This window comes from Chrysemys picta, chromosome 3, assembly GCF_011386835.1.
Source record: "Chrysemys picta bellii isolate R12L10 chromosome 3, ASM1138683v2, whole genome shotgun sequence".
Taxonomy (NCBI): Eukaryota; Metazoa; Chordata; order Testudines; family Emydidae; genus Chrysemys; species Chrysemys picta.
Genome location: NC_088793.1, coordinates 189005161 through 189020260, shown reverse-complemented (window position 1 = coordinate 189020260; position 15100 = coordinate 189005161). Strand labels below are relative to the sequence as shown.

Here is a 15100-nt window from a genome sequence, read left to right as displayed (position 1 = left end):
TCCACACTACCCAAATCCGACCCGCAAAGGCCGATTTTAGCGCTAATCCCCTCGTCGGAGGTGGAGTAAAGAAACCGGTTTAAAGTGCCCTTTAAGTCGAAAAAAAGGGCTTCGTCGTGTGGACGTGTCCAGGCTTAATTCAATTTAACGCTGCTAAATTCGACCTAAACTCGTAGTGTAGACCAGGCCTAAGAGAAATGTACTCTTTTCAATCACATTAATTTCCACCGCATTAATGGGTGCAGTATTTAAAGCACTATGTGACACACGTTTTAACTTGTCAGGGGTTCTCCTTTTAAAGTTTATTTCCCTGCTTAAATAAAATAAGTTGTTTGCATAACTTGGCAATCAGACTAATAATGTTGTGATACATTAGTTTGAGTCTATAAGGTTACCTGTTTGGCCGTAAAAGACTGACAAAGAAGTGTGAAAGAACAACTAACTATGTGGGGAGACAATGAATCTAGTGGTTAAAGCAGAACTTAACCAAGTGTCTCAATTTCCTCGTTTGTAAAATGGTCATGATAATTAGAACTCAATGAATACCTCAAAACATTTGTAGAGTATTTGCTTAAATAAAAAAAATCCCCCAAGTTTCTTCAGCTATGCTTGTGCCCACTTTGCAGCAGTTTTCCATAAATATTATAGAAAATGGGTTTAGTGGCGGAAATACTTTCAGAAAAACTGAATATTACAGAATATCCATGGACAGTAGCTCTTAAACTGCCAGTATTCACACTGGAAACCTGAGTCTAAGAGTTACACTCATCCAAGCAAGGAACAAGAACAATACAATGTGTCCTATGTATCCAATCAAAACAAACCAACATAACTTGAATTTTTAATATTGAGCAATTGCAAAGCACGGCTCACAGACCATCTCCATACAAAGGGCCAGATCCTCAGCTGGTGTAAATGTCATAGGTCCATTGACTTGGATTGAGCTATAATGATTTACACAAGTTAAGGACCCTGACCCAAAGAACTTTTCATAACAATGATTCTGAAAACAATTTTGGATAATGAAAAGATAAAAGAAAATCATAAGCCGCTCATGGACAGCTGATTAAGAAAAATAGAGGCTACATTTCTCTGATAAATTATTCACTATGAATTATTTCGTTCCATTGGGCAGGTGGAGGACCATGTAAAAGCAGCTGACTGAAAGAATCCCTGTGTCGAACAGTACCCAGAGAGGGAAAACCTCTGGGTGGGATAGCAAAAATGGCTTTAAGATCCTGGGCCAGCTGTGTGCCAGGCTGGTCCCCTGGCATAGATTAGAACAGCCTCCAGCTTGCTGTAACTTGTGCCCGCTCAACAGGCTGATCAGCAGGGCATAGGAAAGCCCTGGTCAGACCCCACATCTTCCTACACTGACCACAGGGTGAGGGTTGGCATAGGAGCTGTTTTGCTGGCTTTTTTGTCCCTGGATGATCCCATTATATATGGTAATCCTTCTGATGCTGGCTTTTGGCACCTTTTCAGTTGCAATACTGTGCAGCATGGTGACAGCACAGTCCAGGACCTGGTCTGTATTTGAATTATTAAAGATAGCTTGATGTTCAGAATCTATGAGAAATGAAAGGCACTTACCAAAAGACTGTAACTAATGATGCTGAAATCAGGTGTCAGATCTTTATCCTGAGCTTCCACTTTTATTACTGTCCGATTTACTTCAGTTGCCTAGATGAAACAAAGAACATAAGCAGTCTAAGTCTCAAATTCTTCCCTCTTCCTTCCTTACTCCCGGAAGGAAATAATCTGCAGCACCCTCTTGGCAGGTACAAATCACTCCTCCCAACATGAGCTAACTCAGCTCCACTCATCAGCATGTCGAGGGCTCTGCTCATTCCCCATCCCATCCACCTGCTCAGACAGGGAATATTGTGCATGCAGCCCCTGCTCTCCTCTCCAGGCTCACGCCAAGATTAGGGGACGTTACACAAGAATTTGTGGGGTGCTTTCTCCATCTAACTCCTCTGAGCAGCTGCATTAGGACCAGATATGATCTGGCCCCAAAATAGTAATTAAAAAAATCAAGATTTCTTTAACACTTGCTATATGTGACCATAAACATTATTTCCTACCTCTGATATTGAAACGCTGTAGTGGGTTTGTAGAAATACTGGAGAATTGTCATTTATATCATTTAAGAATAATTTACGTGCATTCTTCACTTTTTCATCCTTAATAATGTAAACAAAAGATATTTAGCAAGAGCAGCCGGGAGTGATCAACAATTGTCGTACATGTCATCATATCAAATAGTAGCTTTAAAGGGACACAAAGGATGTTCTTTCAGTTTCAAACATTTATTTAACACATGGAACTCCCAATGTAACTCAGCAGTGGAAAAGAAGACTATCATTGATTATTAAGCTGGTGAAAAGAAGACTATCATTGATTACTAAGCTGGTGAAAGGTTTGTGAAAGTTGCTTTATTTTTAAAACTTGTATTCAGTTTTATAAAGACAATATTTTTATTCAACTTGGCAGCTTTAAAACAAATACATTTTCTGTAATATGCTCTAACAATTCTCAAGAAAATATTTGCCACAGGGTAGTGCTATTGGGAAAATAACAATCACTTAATTATGTTACACTTAGAAGGGGAAATAATTCTGTAGATATATAATGCCTTTTACTTACTATCCCAGTCCTTTGGCAATAAATATCATAAAAAAAATCGCTGCTCTGGAAAAAAAAAAGAAACATTTACTAAATCATTTGTTCTAGATCATTCTAATTATCCATGAAGTTATAATACAATTGTCGATATGTGTTTCTGTCAATAAATAAATGGCAATATGATCCAAAAATATTTTTGGCATCTGGCTCCACAGTCATGGCATACGTGGTGATGGGATTTTTACAGTACAATATCTTAGCTAATTTTTCTATTTGATTAAATTATATTAAAAATCTTTTTTCTTGTACTGCAGAGAACCTATTACAATGGATTTATTGTCATTTTTAATTGGATGCCATTCAACAACCTTTAATATGCACCCACACCATTCCCAATATTAGTGCCTCCGATTAGTATTGATATCTTTGACATGAAATAGACAGGGAATGGTGTGCTGTGAATAAGAGACACAGAGATCACGAGCGGCATAAAATTGGCATGAAAATATTTTTTCTTGTTTGGAAAAAAAATCTGAATGTGAAATAAGATTAAAGTTTGTTGGTAAAAATCAATTATTACATGAACTGGAAGCCTTGTTTTTAAAATATATACTCCTTAAAGTACCATTTTATTCTGAAAAGTACAAATGGGCCTCTTCTGCTCTCTCTGTAGATTCAGAGGCATATCTGCTAACTTCAGTGACAAAACCACATTATTTCTGCTTTATGTATTCCTATTCACCCTGCAGAACTAGCCTGGGAGAAGGATGTGCATTCTATCCCTTCTATACATCACCAACAGAAGCCAATTAAACTATTCAAATGTGAGAAGTTAAGCATGTGTGTAAATGTTTGTAAGATCAGAGCCTCCATTCTAATTAGTTATATCTTTTCCATCCCTCTTTGAAGGCATGTTGTATTAATTTTAATAGAATAAATGGGACCAGAGAGTAAAAGGTGTTATCATGACCTTGTTACTGTACAACACCAATAGCTGTAAATTTGGGGTAAAACTGAAGGCTCAATTATTACAACAGGCAGTGCGGTTGTACAGGTTTCACTGAGGCTACAATTTGAAGATGAGGGGAGAGTGGTCCTAATTTAGCCTACAGGACTTTTATTACTGTTGATGATACATAAGAAGGAAAAATCCAGCTGAGTTTGCTGGGCTGGCAGTTACAGAAAACTGCTTATTACTTGTAAAAGCCATTTAATCGAGAAATCATTGAGAGACGGACCCAGAAGCCCAGGGTGCTTTTTACTGAGTCATTTTTGGAGTGCAGCCCAGCTCAAAGGGCAGATGAGCACTTTAAATGCGTATAGCCTTTTACTCTTTGAACTGTCAAAAAAATTACACCTAAGCCTTAAATGTAATCAACAGGCTACCTCAAAGGCATCAGTATCCAGTGGCTTAGTAGTCCTCACGGTTGCATTATTAGATCCAGGAGTGAATAATAGCTCCACATATAGTAAGTGTTCTGGGAATATGAATGCTTCTAATGTCAATTTCACATTTGGTGGAATATTTGTAATCCATTCAATGTCCCCTATAAAGAAAATATAGTAAAATAGTTTGCTTTATTATAAATAAATGCATTGGTTCATTTCAATCCTTACATTTTGACAGAATACATCAACTATGGATTATTGATAGTATTACTTGCAGAAGAAGTGTGATATATTTTTAAGGCAGAATTTATATAAATTCCATAACCTGTAATTAAATCATTAATGAATGAGATATTAATCTATAACTTCCTAATGTACAGAACTGTATTCTGAATAGTTTTATAGCTTTTCAGCCATTCAAAACCACTTTTATTCTATTATATATTTGTCATCTATGGATACTGTGCCCAGAGCTAATAAAACAATGTAATTTCCCCCTAGATTTACTGGAGATGCAAAATTTAGTTAGATGTTTAAGCCCTCATTCTTCAACTTCCACTGCAGGAGCAGATCCCTGTATGCTCAGGGAGTACCACCAACATCACTGGAACTCTATGTGGTCCCACATGGAACAAGTTGCAGGAGGAGGGCGTTGGGTTTGAAATCCTCTCCTCCACCAATATTTGGGGGCATTTCAGATCTAATGGTTCAGCCCATTATGCAGATGGGGTCCAATATAGATTTGGATTCAGGTTCAGACTCTGAATCCCCACCCCATTGCTTTGGGTTGTTTAAGCTGGGGTTTTGGTGCTGGATAGCATCTCTATATCCCAATCCTTTTCTTCACTCTATAACATATAGAACAGTAAAATCTTGAAATCAATTTGTATGCTCACCTAGACTCCCCCCGCCCAGCTATTTATTTACTTAGGAAGTTTTAAGAGATTTACAAATCATTAAAAGAACAGGAGTACTTGTGGCACCTTAGAGACTAACAAATTTATTAGAGCATAAGCTTTCGTGGGCTACAGCCCACTTCTTCGGATGCATATAGAATGGAACATATATTGAGGAGATATATATATATACACACATACAGAGAGCATGAACAGGTGGGAGTTGTCTTACCAACTCTGAGAGGCCAATTAAGTAAGAGGAACAACACATCACTGAACAAAAACATTGACCCAGGAACCTATCCTTGCAACAAAGCCCGATGCCAACTCTGCCCACATATCTATTCAAGTGACATCATCATAGGACCTAATCACATCAGCCACATCATCAGGGGCTCGTTCACCTGCACATCTACCAATGTGATATATGCCACCATGTGCCAGCAATGCCCCTCTGTCATGTACATTGGCCAAACTGGACAGTCTCTACGCAAAAGAATTAATGGACACAAATCTGACATCAGGAATCATAATATTCAAAAACCAGTAGGAGAACACTTTAACCTGTCTGGTCATTCAATGACAGACCTGCGGGTGGCAATTTTGCAACAAAAAATGCTTCAGAAACAGACGCCAACGAGAGACTGCTGAGCTTGAATTGATATGCAAATTAGATACAATCAATTTAGGCTTAAATAGAGACTGGGAATGGCTGAGCCATTACAAACATTGAATCTATCTCCCCATGTAAGTATTCTCACACTTCTTAACAAACTGTGGGCTGCTGGAAGTGGCGCAGGCCGAGGGACATGCTGGCTGCCCTTCCTGCAGCTCCCATGGGCCTGGAGCAGCAAACCGTGGCCAGTGGGAGCCGCGATTGGCCGAACCTGCGGACACAGTAGGTAAACAAACTGGCCCAGCCTACCAGGAGCTTTCCCTGAACAAGCGGCAGACCGGCTTTGAGAACCACTGACTTAGGCAACTGAAAACTCTGATGTTTTTGCAGAAAATAATTTAGAAATATCTGACAGGAGCACTGCATTTAATTCCTATATCAAGAAAAAAAATTAAATAAATATTAGACCCACTCAGCTCTTCTAATATTAACATGTTCTGACATCTTGTGGCAAGTCACTTAAGGGACACTGGTTAGGTTTAAAATTGTAATGTATATTCTTTCTCAGATACTCTTACTAAAATCAGAAGGGACCATCGTGATTATCTAGTCTGACCTCCTGCACATTGCAGGCCACAGAACCACACCCACCCACTCCTGTAATAGACCCCTAACCTCTGGCTAAGTTACTGAAGTCCTCAAATCATGGTTTAAAGAGTTGAAGTTACAGAGAATTCACCATTTACACTACTTTAAATCTGTAAGTGACCCCATACCCCATGCTGTAGAAGAAGGCAAGGCAAAACAAACAAACAAACAAACAAAAAACCTACGGCCTCTTCCAATCTGACCCAGGGGAAAATTCCTTTTCGACTCCTAATATGATGATCCGTTAGACCCTGAGCATGTGGGCAAGACCCACCAGGCAGATACCTGGGAAAGAATTCTCTGTAATAACTCAGAGCTCTCCCCATCTAGTGTCCCGTCTCCAGCCATTGGGGATTTTTGCTACAAGCACTCACCGATGGGTCACACGCCATTGTAGGCAGTCCTGTCATACCATCCCCTCCATAAACTTATAAAGCTCAGTCTTTGCCCCACACTGCTGTCTTGTGAGGTTGCTCCAGAACTTCACTCTTCTGATGTTTAGAAACCTTCAACCAATTTCAAGCCTAAACTTGTTGACTGCCAGTTTATTTCCATTTGTTCATGTGTCCACATTGGCACTTAACTTAAATAACTCCTCTCCCTCCCTGGTATTTATCCCTCTTATGTATTTATACATAGCAGTCATATCTCCCCTCAGCCTTCTATTGGTTAGACTAAACAAGCCAAGCTCTTTGGGTCTCTTTTCATAAGGTAGGTTTTCCATTCCTCAGATTATCCTAGTAGCCTTTCTTTGCACCTGTTCCAGTTTAAATTAATCTTTCTAAAACATGGGAGATCAGAATTGCACACAATACTCCAGATGAGGTCTCACCAGTGCCTTGTATAATGTCAATGACACTTCCCTATCTCTGACGGAAATACCTCACCTGATGCATCCTAGGATCACATTAACCTTTTTCACAGACGCATCATATTGATGGCTCATAGTCATCCTGTGATCAACCAATACACCCAGCTCTTTCTCCTCCACTGTCACTTCTAACTGATAAGTCCTCAGCTTATAGCAAATATTCTTGTTGTTAGTCCCTAAATGCATGATCTTGCACTTTGCACTATTAAATATCATCCCATTTCCAGTTTATAAGATCATCCAGATCTTCTTGTATGATAGTCTGGGTCCTCCTTGGTATTGGCAATACCTCCCAACTTTGTGTCATCTGCAAATTTATTAGCACACTCCCATTTTTTGTGCCAAGGTCAATAATAAAAATGTTAAATAAGACTGGTCCCAAGACTGATCCCTCCACTAGTAACCTCCCTCTAGCCGGACAGTTCACCTTTCAGTATGACCTGTTGCAGTCTTCCCTTTAACCAGTTCCATATCCACCTTTCAGTTCTCATATTAATCCCCATTTTCTCCAATTTAGCTAATAATTTCTCATGTGGAACTATATCAAATGCCTTTCTGACATCCAGGTAGATTAGATCTACTGCATTTTTTTGTCTAAAAAAATCAGTTATTGTCTCTAAGGCCTGGTCTACACTAGGCGTTTATGTCGAAGTTAGCGCCGTTACATCGAATTAACCCTGCACCCGTCCACACCGCGAAGCTATTTAGTTCGACATAGAGGTCTCTTAAATTCGACTTCTGTACTCCTCCCCGACGAGGGGAGTAGCGCTAAATTCGACATGGCCATGTCGAATTAGGCTAGGTGTGGATGGAAATCGACGCTAATAGCTCCGGGAGCTATCCCAGAGTGCACCACTCTGTTGATGCTCTGGACAGCAGTCCGAGCTCGGATGCTCTGACCAGCCACACAGGAAAAGCCCCGGGAAAATTTGAATTCCTTTTCCTGTCTGGGCAGTTTGAATCTCATTTCCTGTCTGGACATCGTGGCGAGCTCAGCAGCACTGGCAACGATGCAGTTGCCGGCTGCTGCCCGGCCCGCACCCAGGGCTCCGTTCCTGGCCCAACTCTGGGCAGGGCGCTGGGCATAGGGGACCGTGGGCGGTGTTAGGGGGCAGCGCTGTGGTTCTCAACCTGTGGCCCACAACGATAAACAGGTTGAGAACAACTGATTTAGGCTACTTACTTTTTGCAGTTCACCAAGCTTGGAATAGATCATTTAACTTTAGGAAAACATCCTAACCGCCCTTTCTTATCTTAATCATCTGTTAATCACTCTGTTTACAAACAAAATTCTGACAGAACTCATTACATTGCACTCTCAGGCTGCCTGCCTGAGGCTTGCAGTTTGGGAGGGGGCAATGCCCTCCCTTCTACCCTCCCCCCAAACTTCACCTAAGTGTAACTACTGACTCTACTCCTATTTACCAACCTTGGCATGTCTATCAAGTCATTAAAGATAGACAGAGATACTAGGTTTTCGCAAATAAATGTACTTTGAGTACTGAATAAATGGCAACCAAACATCTAAGTGTTTGTCCTCTATCTGTATTGCTGGGCATAAAATTGATGCATTTTTCCATAACAACCTCCCATATTTTGGAATCATTCCTCTAGTTCTGGACTATTTTTCTTTTCCCAATGAGAAGCTATCACTGGTTTAGCGGTTACCAGCAGATGAGAAATTAATTTCTTTGAGTGTGTCCATTTCCAGTAGGAAGCCTCAGGAGGATTACCAATGGTGTCTGCAATATTTGGTTATGAATCCCATCCCAATACTCTGACACACTCTGACTTGTTCCCCTTACCCAACAAACAACTCCACTCAGCCTCAACGCCCTGTTCATTTGGTTCTCTCACAACTTTTTTCCCATGCTGCCCTCTTCTCATGGAACACTCCACTTCCTTTGCATAGCCTCCGAGAAACTTGCTAAGTAGATCTCCTGCTTATTCATTCTGTGCTTTTATCACATAATAAATAAAATAAATAAATAATAATAAGTCAAGCAAGGTTTTACTCCATTGTGCTGGGCAGTAGCCTTATTGAGTAACCATGTCACCTTATTGATATGGCCCCTGCCCTTCCTCCCTCTACCTCATCCTACTGTCTTTCCCCTCCTGTCACTACAAAATTAGGCCTCAGGCCTACCAGCTGATTCATGCAAGCGGACCTTAGTCCCTACATGGAATCCCACTGACTCCAACCTGCCTGTGCAAATCAGCTAGCAGGGTTGGTACCAGTCTAAGTTTCTCAGACTGGGAAATCTGATCCTTTATATTCCATGGGATATGCCTGGCATGCTCTTGGGTACTAATAAAAGAATAATAATGTACTCATTTTATTTTCTATGTCTAGGGCCCTACCAAATTCACGGCCATGAAAAATGTATGAAGAGGCAGAAAACAGGTCATACCTCTCTCCATACACATTCCCTTCCTAGGTATAGTGGGGAGAAGGTGCTGCGCACTCTCCGGTGGGCTGCTGTGCCCACACCTCCTTGCACTGGGAGGTACTGTGCTTGCTTGACATCACCGTGCCACCTCAGTGTGGGGCTTTGCCTTCAAGGCACATTATGTGTTCAGAAACGAATCCCATATATTAACGCATTGACGTCAAGGTTAAGAAATCAAACATTCCAACGTTAAGACTTCTACTGCAAGGTTAACTGCCATGTGGCACATTCTGTAATGGTACACGTTAAATAACCTTAGTACAAATACTTAGAGGGTTACACTAACAAGGAAAACAAGTACAGAACTACAAGATATGTGCAATGCATAGATGGGTTTTTGAAATGAAGCCAGAGACTTAGCAAGCTGCAAAAAGCCACCTTTTTTCAGCAGGCTGATTTTTCTACTGTCTGAGTTGCTTGGTACTACTACTACTACTGCTTGGTAGGGTGCCACAATACGCTTACCTTTTGGCTGAGACTCAGAAGGGCACTCATAGTTAAATGGATAGAATCCTTAGCTTGTTGCCACTTGTTACCAATAGTGAAGCAGTAGATAGGGTACTGGACTGCGACTCAGGGGACCAGGATTCTATTCCTGGCTCTGGTGCTGACCATCTGTGTCACCTCTGGCAAATCACTCCACCTCTTTGTGCCTTTATTTCCTCTCCCACCCTTCGTCTATGTTGTCTATTTAGATTGTAGGCTCTTTGGCACAGGGAATATCTTCTCATATGCATTTGTACAGTACCAAGCACAATGGACCCTAATCTCAGTTGGGCCTTGACACTCAACTATAATATAAATACTGTAATGATAATACAGATTCTTTGTAAAACATCCTTACAGAAGTTCCATGAAATATTAAAATAGTGCAGAACTGATAAGATAAATCTAGGATAATCAGATGAACTTACCAGTATATTCTTCAGGCAGTGGTGACAGCTGTAGTTCATCGGGTGTATTGTCACAACTTATGCTTGTGATTTCTAAGTAGAAAAAGGAGACTTATATAAAACTACTGCAAAGGTAACATTTCCAGTGATTGTACAAGGTAAAAATAATTATTTAATATCAGTTGGTGGTAAACTATTTATTCTGTTGGATCTACAAAGTAGGGGACTGTGGATTCCATCAGCCTCTCCCCACGGTACTTCTCTTTCCTCCTGGCTAAGCAGGGGCTATGTTTCCCATCAGCCCCTTCCCTGATGCTGTTCTCCGGGCAGTGGCCAGGTAAGGGGAAAGGTCCTGAACCAGGAGGTGGCCAGGCTCTGTTTGGGAGCAGGGACTGCACAGCAGTAGGAGGCTGGAGGGAAACCCCAGGAACTGTGAACAGAGCTGCTTGTGGAACAGACTGTGAGTGCCGGACATTATAGTCGGGTGCAGGTCTGAGTGGGGCTTATGGGAGAACTGCAGCAGCTGGGCAGGGAACCAGAGCAGATGGGCCCCCATGAGACACTGTGGATATGTCTACACTGATTAAAACACCCACAGCACTCAGTCTCAGAGCCCGGCTCAGCTGACTTGGGCTCACAGGGCTCGGGTTATGGAGCCAAAAATAGCAGTGTGGATGTTCAGGCTCAGAAAAGAGCCCAGGCTCTGAGACCCTCTCCCCTTGCAGGGCCTCATAGCCCAGGCTCCAGCTTGAACATTGCACTGCAGTTTTATAGAACCCACAGCCTGAACCCCGTGAGCCCGAGCCAACTGACCTGGGCCAGACGCAGCCATGCCATGGGTCTTTTATGGCAGTGTAGACATCCCTTCACTGAGCCTGGCTTGGAAACTCACATATGCTTGTTTGCTTGAATAGAGACTGGACTGGAGAAGGCGCGGCAGGTGCTAGGCCTGAAGAGCCCTGACTCTCAAGTAGACTGCCCCAGGGACCTCAACAGGAATCACTGTTGCTCAGTGCGAACTGTAAACTGTTTAAGCCTCTGTACCTAGGGTAATTGCAACCTTTCCCCATTCCTTCCAATCCTAGCAAAAACCTTTCTCTTAGCCATTTGACTGAGGGGTCATTGGGGCCCACCGGGGCTTGCACCTACAAGGCCTAGATGCTGAATCACCTAGCGTGCTTGCCTCTGAGACATGGCACAGTGAGCACACAACTGGCATCCTAGAGGTTTGGGGTACAGAGTAACCCCAGTAATTACATTATATATTGTTTACAAAAAAATCCACATTGTATCCATCACTCTGGGTATCTTGGCATAATTTAGTTGGTTTAAAACAATACAATAAAATTCCTTTGAAATCAGGGGAAGACTCTGCACCAACCTAATTGCTTTGCACCAACCCAAGCCTGCTCCAAAAATATCTGCAATCAAAAATTGCCAACTTCAACAGAGAGAGATGTAATAATAGGGATATGACAAGCTGGGGAAAGTCTAATCAAGAAACATGTTCTGCTCCATGCCCTGAAAATAGCAAGATTCAGGTTTCATTGACCCACTACCGAATCCCACAACCATTTGCTCCCTGTTTAGAATGTCCTGAATTAGCCCCTTGGAGTTCCACCCCGACAACTGGAAACAACAATCCACACTCATGCTCTGGTCCTGCACACATGTATGTGTGTGAGTAATCCCACTGAACTCAATGAGATTGTTCACATCTTAGATGTTGGCAGGACAAAGGTCTACGTCTTGAGAGCTGTGATGTAACAGGGACATGAATTCCAGGGTAGCTGGACCTTAGACCCTTTTTGGTCTCTGTAGATAATAATCAGTACCTTTAAAGCCTGGTACTATTCTGAAAAGTGTCTCTGTAAAAACGGCACCCTAGGCTTTTGTATCTCAGTGACTCAGGATCAAATGTGCGCAGCTTACAATGAAAGTGATGGTTTTTCATAGCTGTAAACTCAACCAAGCTCTCAGCATCAAGTGGGTTCTTTCCTCCATGTGCATTGCTGACAGCAGGAAAGGCGCTTCAGGGCAAATTGTATCCTCATGGTCACATATGCAACTCCATTGCCTTCCATGGGTTTGCACCCATGCAGTAGGTGCACTTTTCTCCCTTACCTGTCTCTCCCCACACTCTTGTTAGTAGCTGGTCAGAAAGGCAGCAGACTGCTATTCCCCTGCCATAGGTAGCTACTCCATAGGCTGCCTGCTGTCTTGTTGGGTAGGGATGACGGATGTGGCTTCCCAGAGGCCATTGCTCACTTTGGAAGGAGGGATTGTGGATGCAGGAACAGCTCAGAGAGCTGTGGACTGCCACAGGCTCTGGGATTTGTATTCATTTTTTCCTCTATTCAAATAATATGTAAGGATTAAATACATTGCTTTAGCACAAAGAACAACATCTTCCCGTTGTTCTTTAGTACAAAGAACAACATCTTCCTACCTCTAGTGGCTCCTGACCAGGCCAGTCAGAGACAGGGGGAAAGGATTTCTTGTAGTCCAACTGTTCTGCAGCCCTGGGCACCAAAACAGTGTTGGGGCTCATGGTACAGAATTTACTCTTATGGTCGCTGCTTCTATTCCCCAGGGCTTTGTTTAATGGATAGTCTAGATTTTTGCTTTGTTTAAGATTGCAGCAGATCCAGAGCCTGGGATTTTAAGTCTCTTGATGCCACCCAGCTCCCCATATGTCTATCCTTCTACAAGGCACTGAGTACGGCCTGAGCCTATGGGGACACTCAGCAGAACTCCCATGGAGTCTTATGGGGGATCGGGTACACAATTAATAATTAGTTCTCTCTGTTTTGGTATTTCTTCCCCTACCCTCCACTGTTCCTTTTCTTCTTAAGACTCCACTCTATTACCCTTCATCTACTGCTGTGACCTAAAAGGTCCTGCTTCAAGCCATTTGTCACCTTATCCTTATTAAAATTACCACTGGATCGTATGCTAATGGTCCAAAATGCTACTGTAACATTGCATGAAAGCCAAAGAAGTTACTTATATCTGTGGTGGGAGAATAGGGCTCCTATAGCATGTTTAGAAGGGTAAATGAAGGGGAGGTTTCATTATGGCTTGATTTTTAGGTCTAAATCAGGGGTGGGCAAACTTTTTGGCCCGAGGGCCACATCTGGGTATGGAAATTGTATGGCAGGGCATGAATGCTCACAAAATTGGGGGTTGGGATGCAGGAGGGTGTGAGGGCTCCGGCTGGGAGTGCAGGCTCTGGGGTGGGGCTGGGGATAAGGGGTTGGGGGTGCAGGAGGGTGCTCTGGACTGGGACCAAGGGGTTCAGAGGGCAGGAGGGGGATCAGGGCTGGGGCAGGGGGTTGAGGTGCAAGAGGGGGTCAGGGGTGCAGGCTCCGGGTGGTGCTTACCTCAAGCAGCTCCCAGAAGCAGCAGCATGTCCCCCCTAGAGCTCCTACGCAGAAGCACAGCCAGACAGCTCTGCACGCTGCACCATCCACAGGCGCCACCCCTGCAGCTCCCATTGGCCGCAGATCCCACTCCAAGCTTCAGACCCCACTCCCCGGCGGGAGTTTGAGGGCCAGATTAAAACTTCTAGAAGGCCGGATGTGTCCCCCGTGCCATAGTTTGCCCACCCCAATCTAAATTCTGCTCTTAGACATACTGCTCAGCACCCATCACCTTGGATGGATGGATGGAACTTGGCCCTTAGTTGTGTTTACACAGGCAAGACCTACAACTAGACTATGGTTGATTCATTAGCATAAAAATGCCATTTAAAACAAAAACACTTCTGTAGCCCCTCAGCATGGGGATGTTATAAATGGAGACGCATGGAAAGGCAGGATTTTTCAATGTACTGGAAAAATCCTGATGGAAACCTGAATGAATGATACTGTTGTTGCTCCTTTTCATACAGCAGTATGCTGGAAAGCAGCTTCAATTGAATTGATCATTATATACAGCACATATCAAATACAATGTCACCACCCCAATATAAGCCAATAAAACAACATTAACAGGGAATCCAAAGTTACAACAGATCCTAACTTTACAACTTCTTAAATTGTTTTCACGCTCCACTGCAGTCTAGGTATCTTATTGAATCATAGAATCATAGAAATGTAGGACTGGAAGGGACCTCAGTAGGTCATCTAGTCCAGTCCCCAGCACTGAGGTAGAACTAAGTATTATCTATACCATCCCTGACAGGTGTTTAACATGCTCTTTAAAAACCTCCAATAATAGCGATTCCACAACTTCCCTTGGTAATTTGCTCCAGTTAGGAAGTTTTTCCTAATGTCTAACCTAAATCCGCCTTGTTGCAATTTAAGCCCCATTACTTCTTGTCCTATTCTCAGTGGATGAGGAGAACAATTTATCACCCTCTTCATAACAGCCTTTTATGTACTTGAAGACCATTACCATGTCCCCCCCACCCCAGTCTTTGCTTCTCCAGATTAAACACACACATTGTTTTCTATCTTTCCTCATAGACCTCTCATCATTTCTGGACTTCCTCCAATTTATCCATATCTTTCCCAAAGTATGGTGCCCAGAACGGGACACAATACTCCAGTTGCGGTCTTTTCAGTGCTGAGTGGAAGAATTACTTCTTGTGCCTTGCTTACAACACTCCTGCTAATACATCTCAAAATGATGTTCGCTTTTTTGGAAACAGTATTACATTGATTACTCCTATTTAGTTTGTGATCCACTATCACCCCCAGAATCTT

At 42.6% G+C, this 15100-nt stretch overlaps 1 protein-coding gene across 1 annotated transcript in view; it reads right to left on the bottom strand.

Annotated features, from left to right (window-relative positions):
• Positions 1 to 15100, bottom strand: part of LOC135982606 (protocadherin Fat 4-like) — a 105286-nt gene that overhangs the window by 70965 nt on the left and 19221 nt on the right. The window contains exons 4-6 of the mRNA XM_065589995.1: positions 4015 to 4175; positions 2088 to 2186; positions 1594 to 1683 (exon numbers count right to left, since the gene is read on the bottom strand). Coding sequence (XP_065446067.1) covers positions 1594 to 1683; positions 2088 to 2186; positions 4015 to 4175 — 350 coding nt within the window. The remainder of the gene's footprint in view (positions 1 to 1593; positions 1684 to 2087; positions 2187 to 4014; positions 4176 to 15100) is intronic.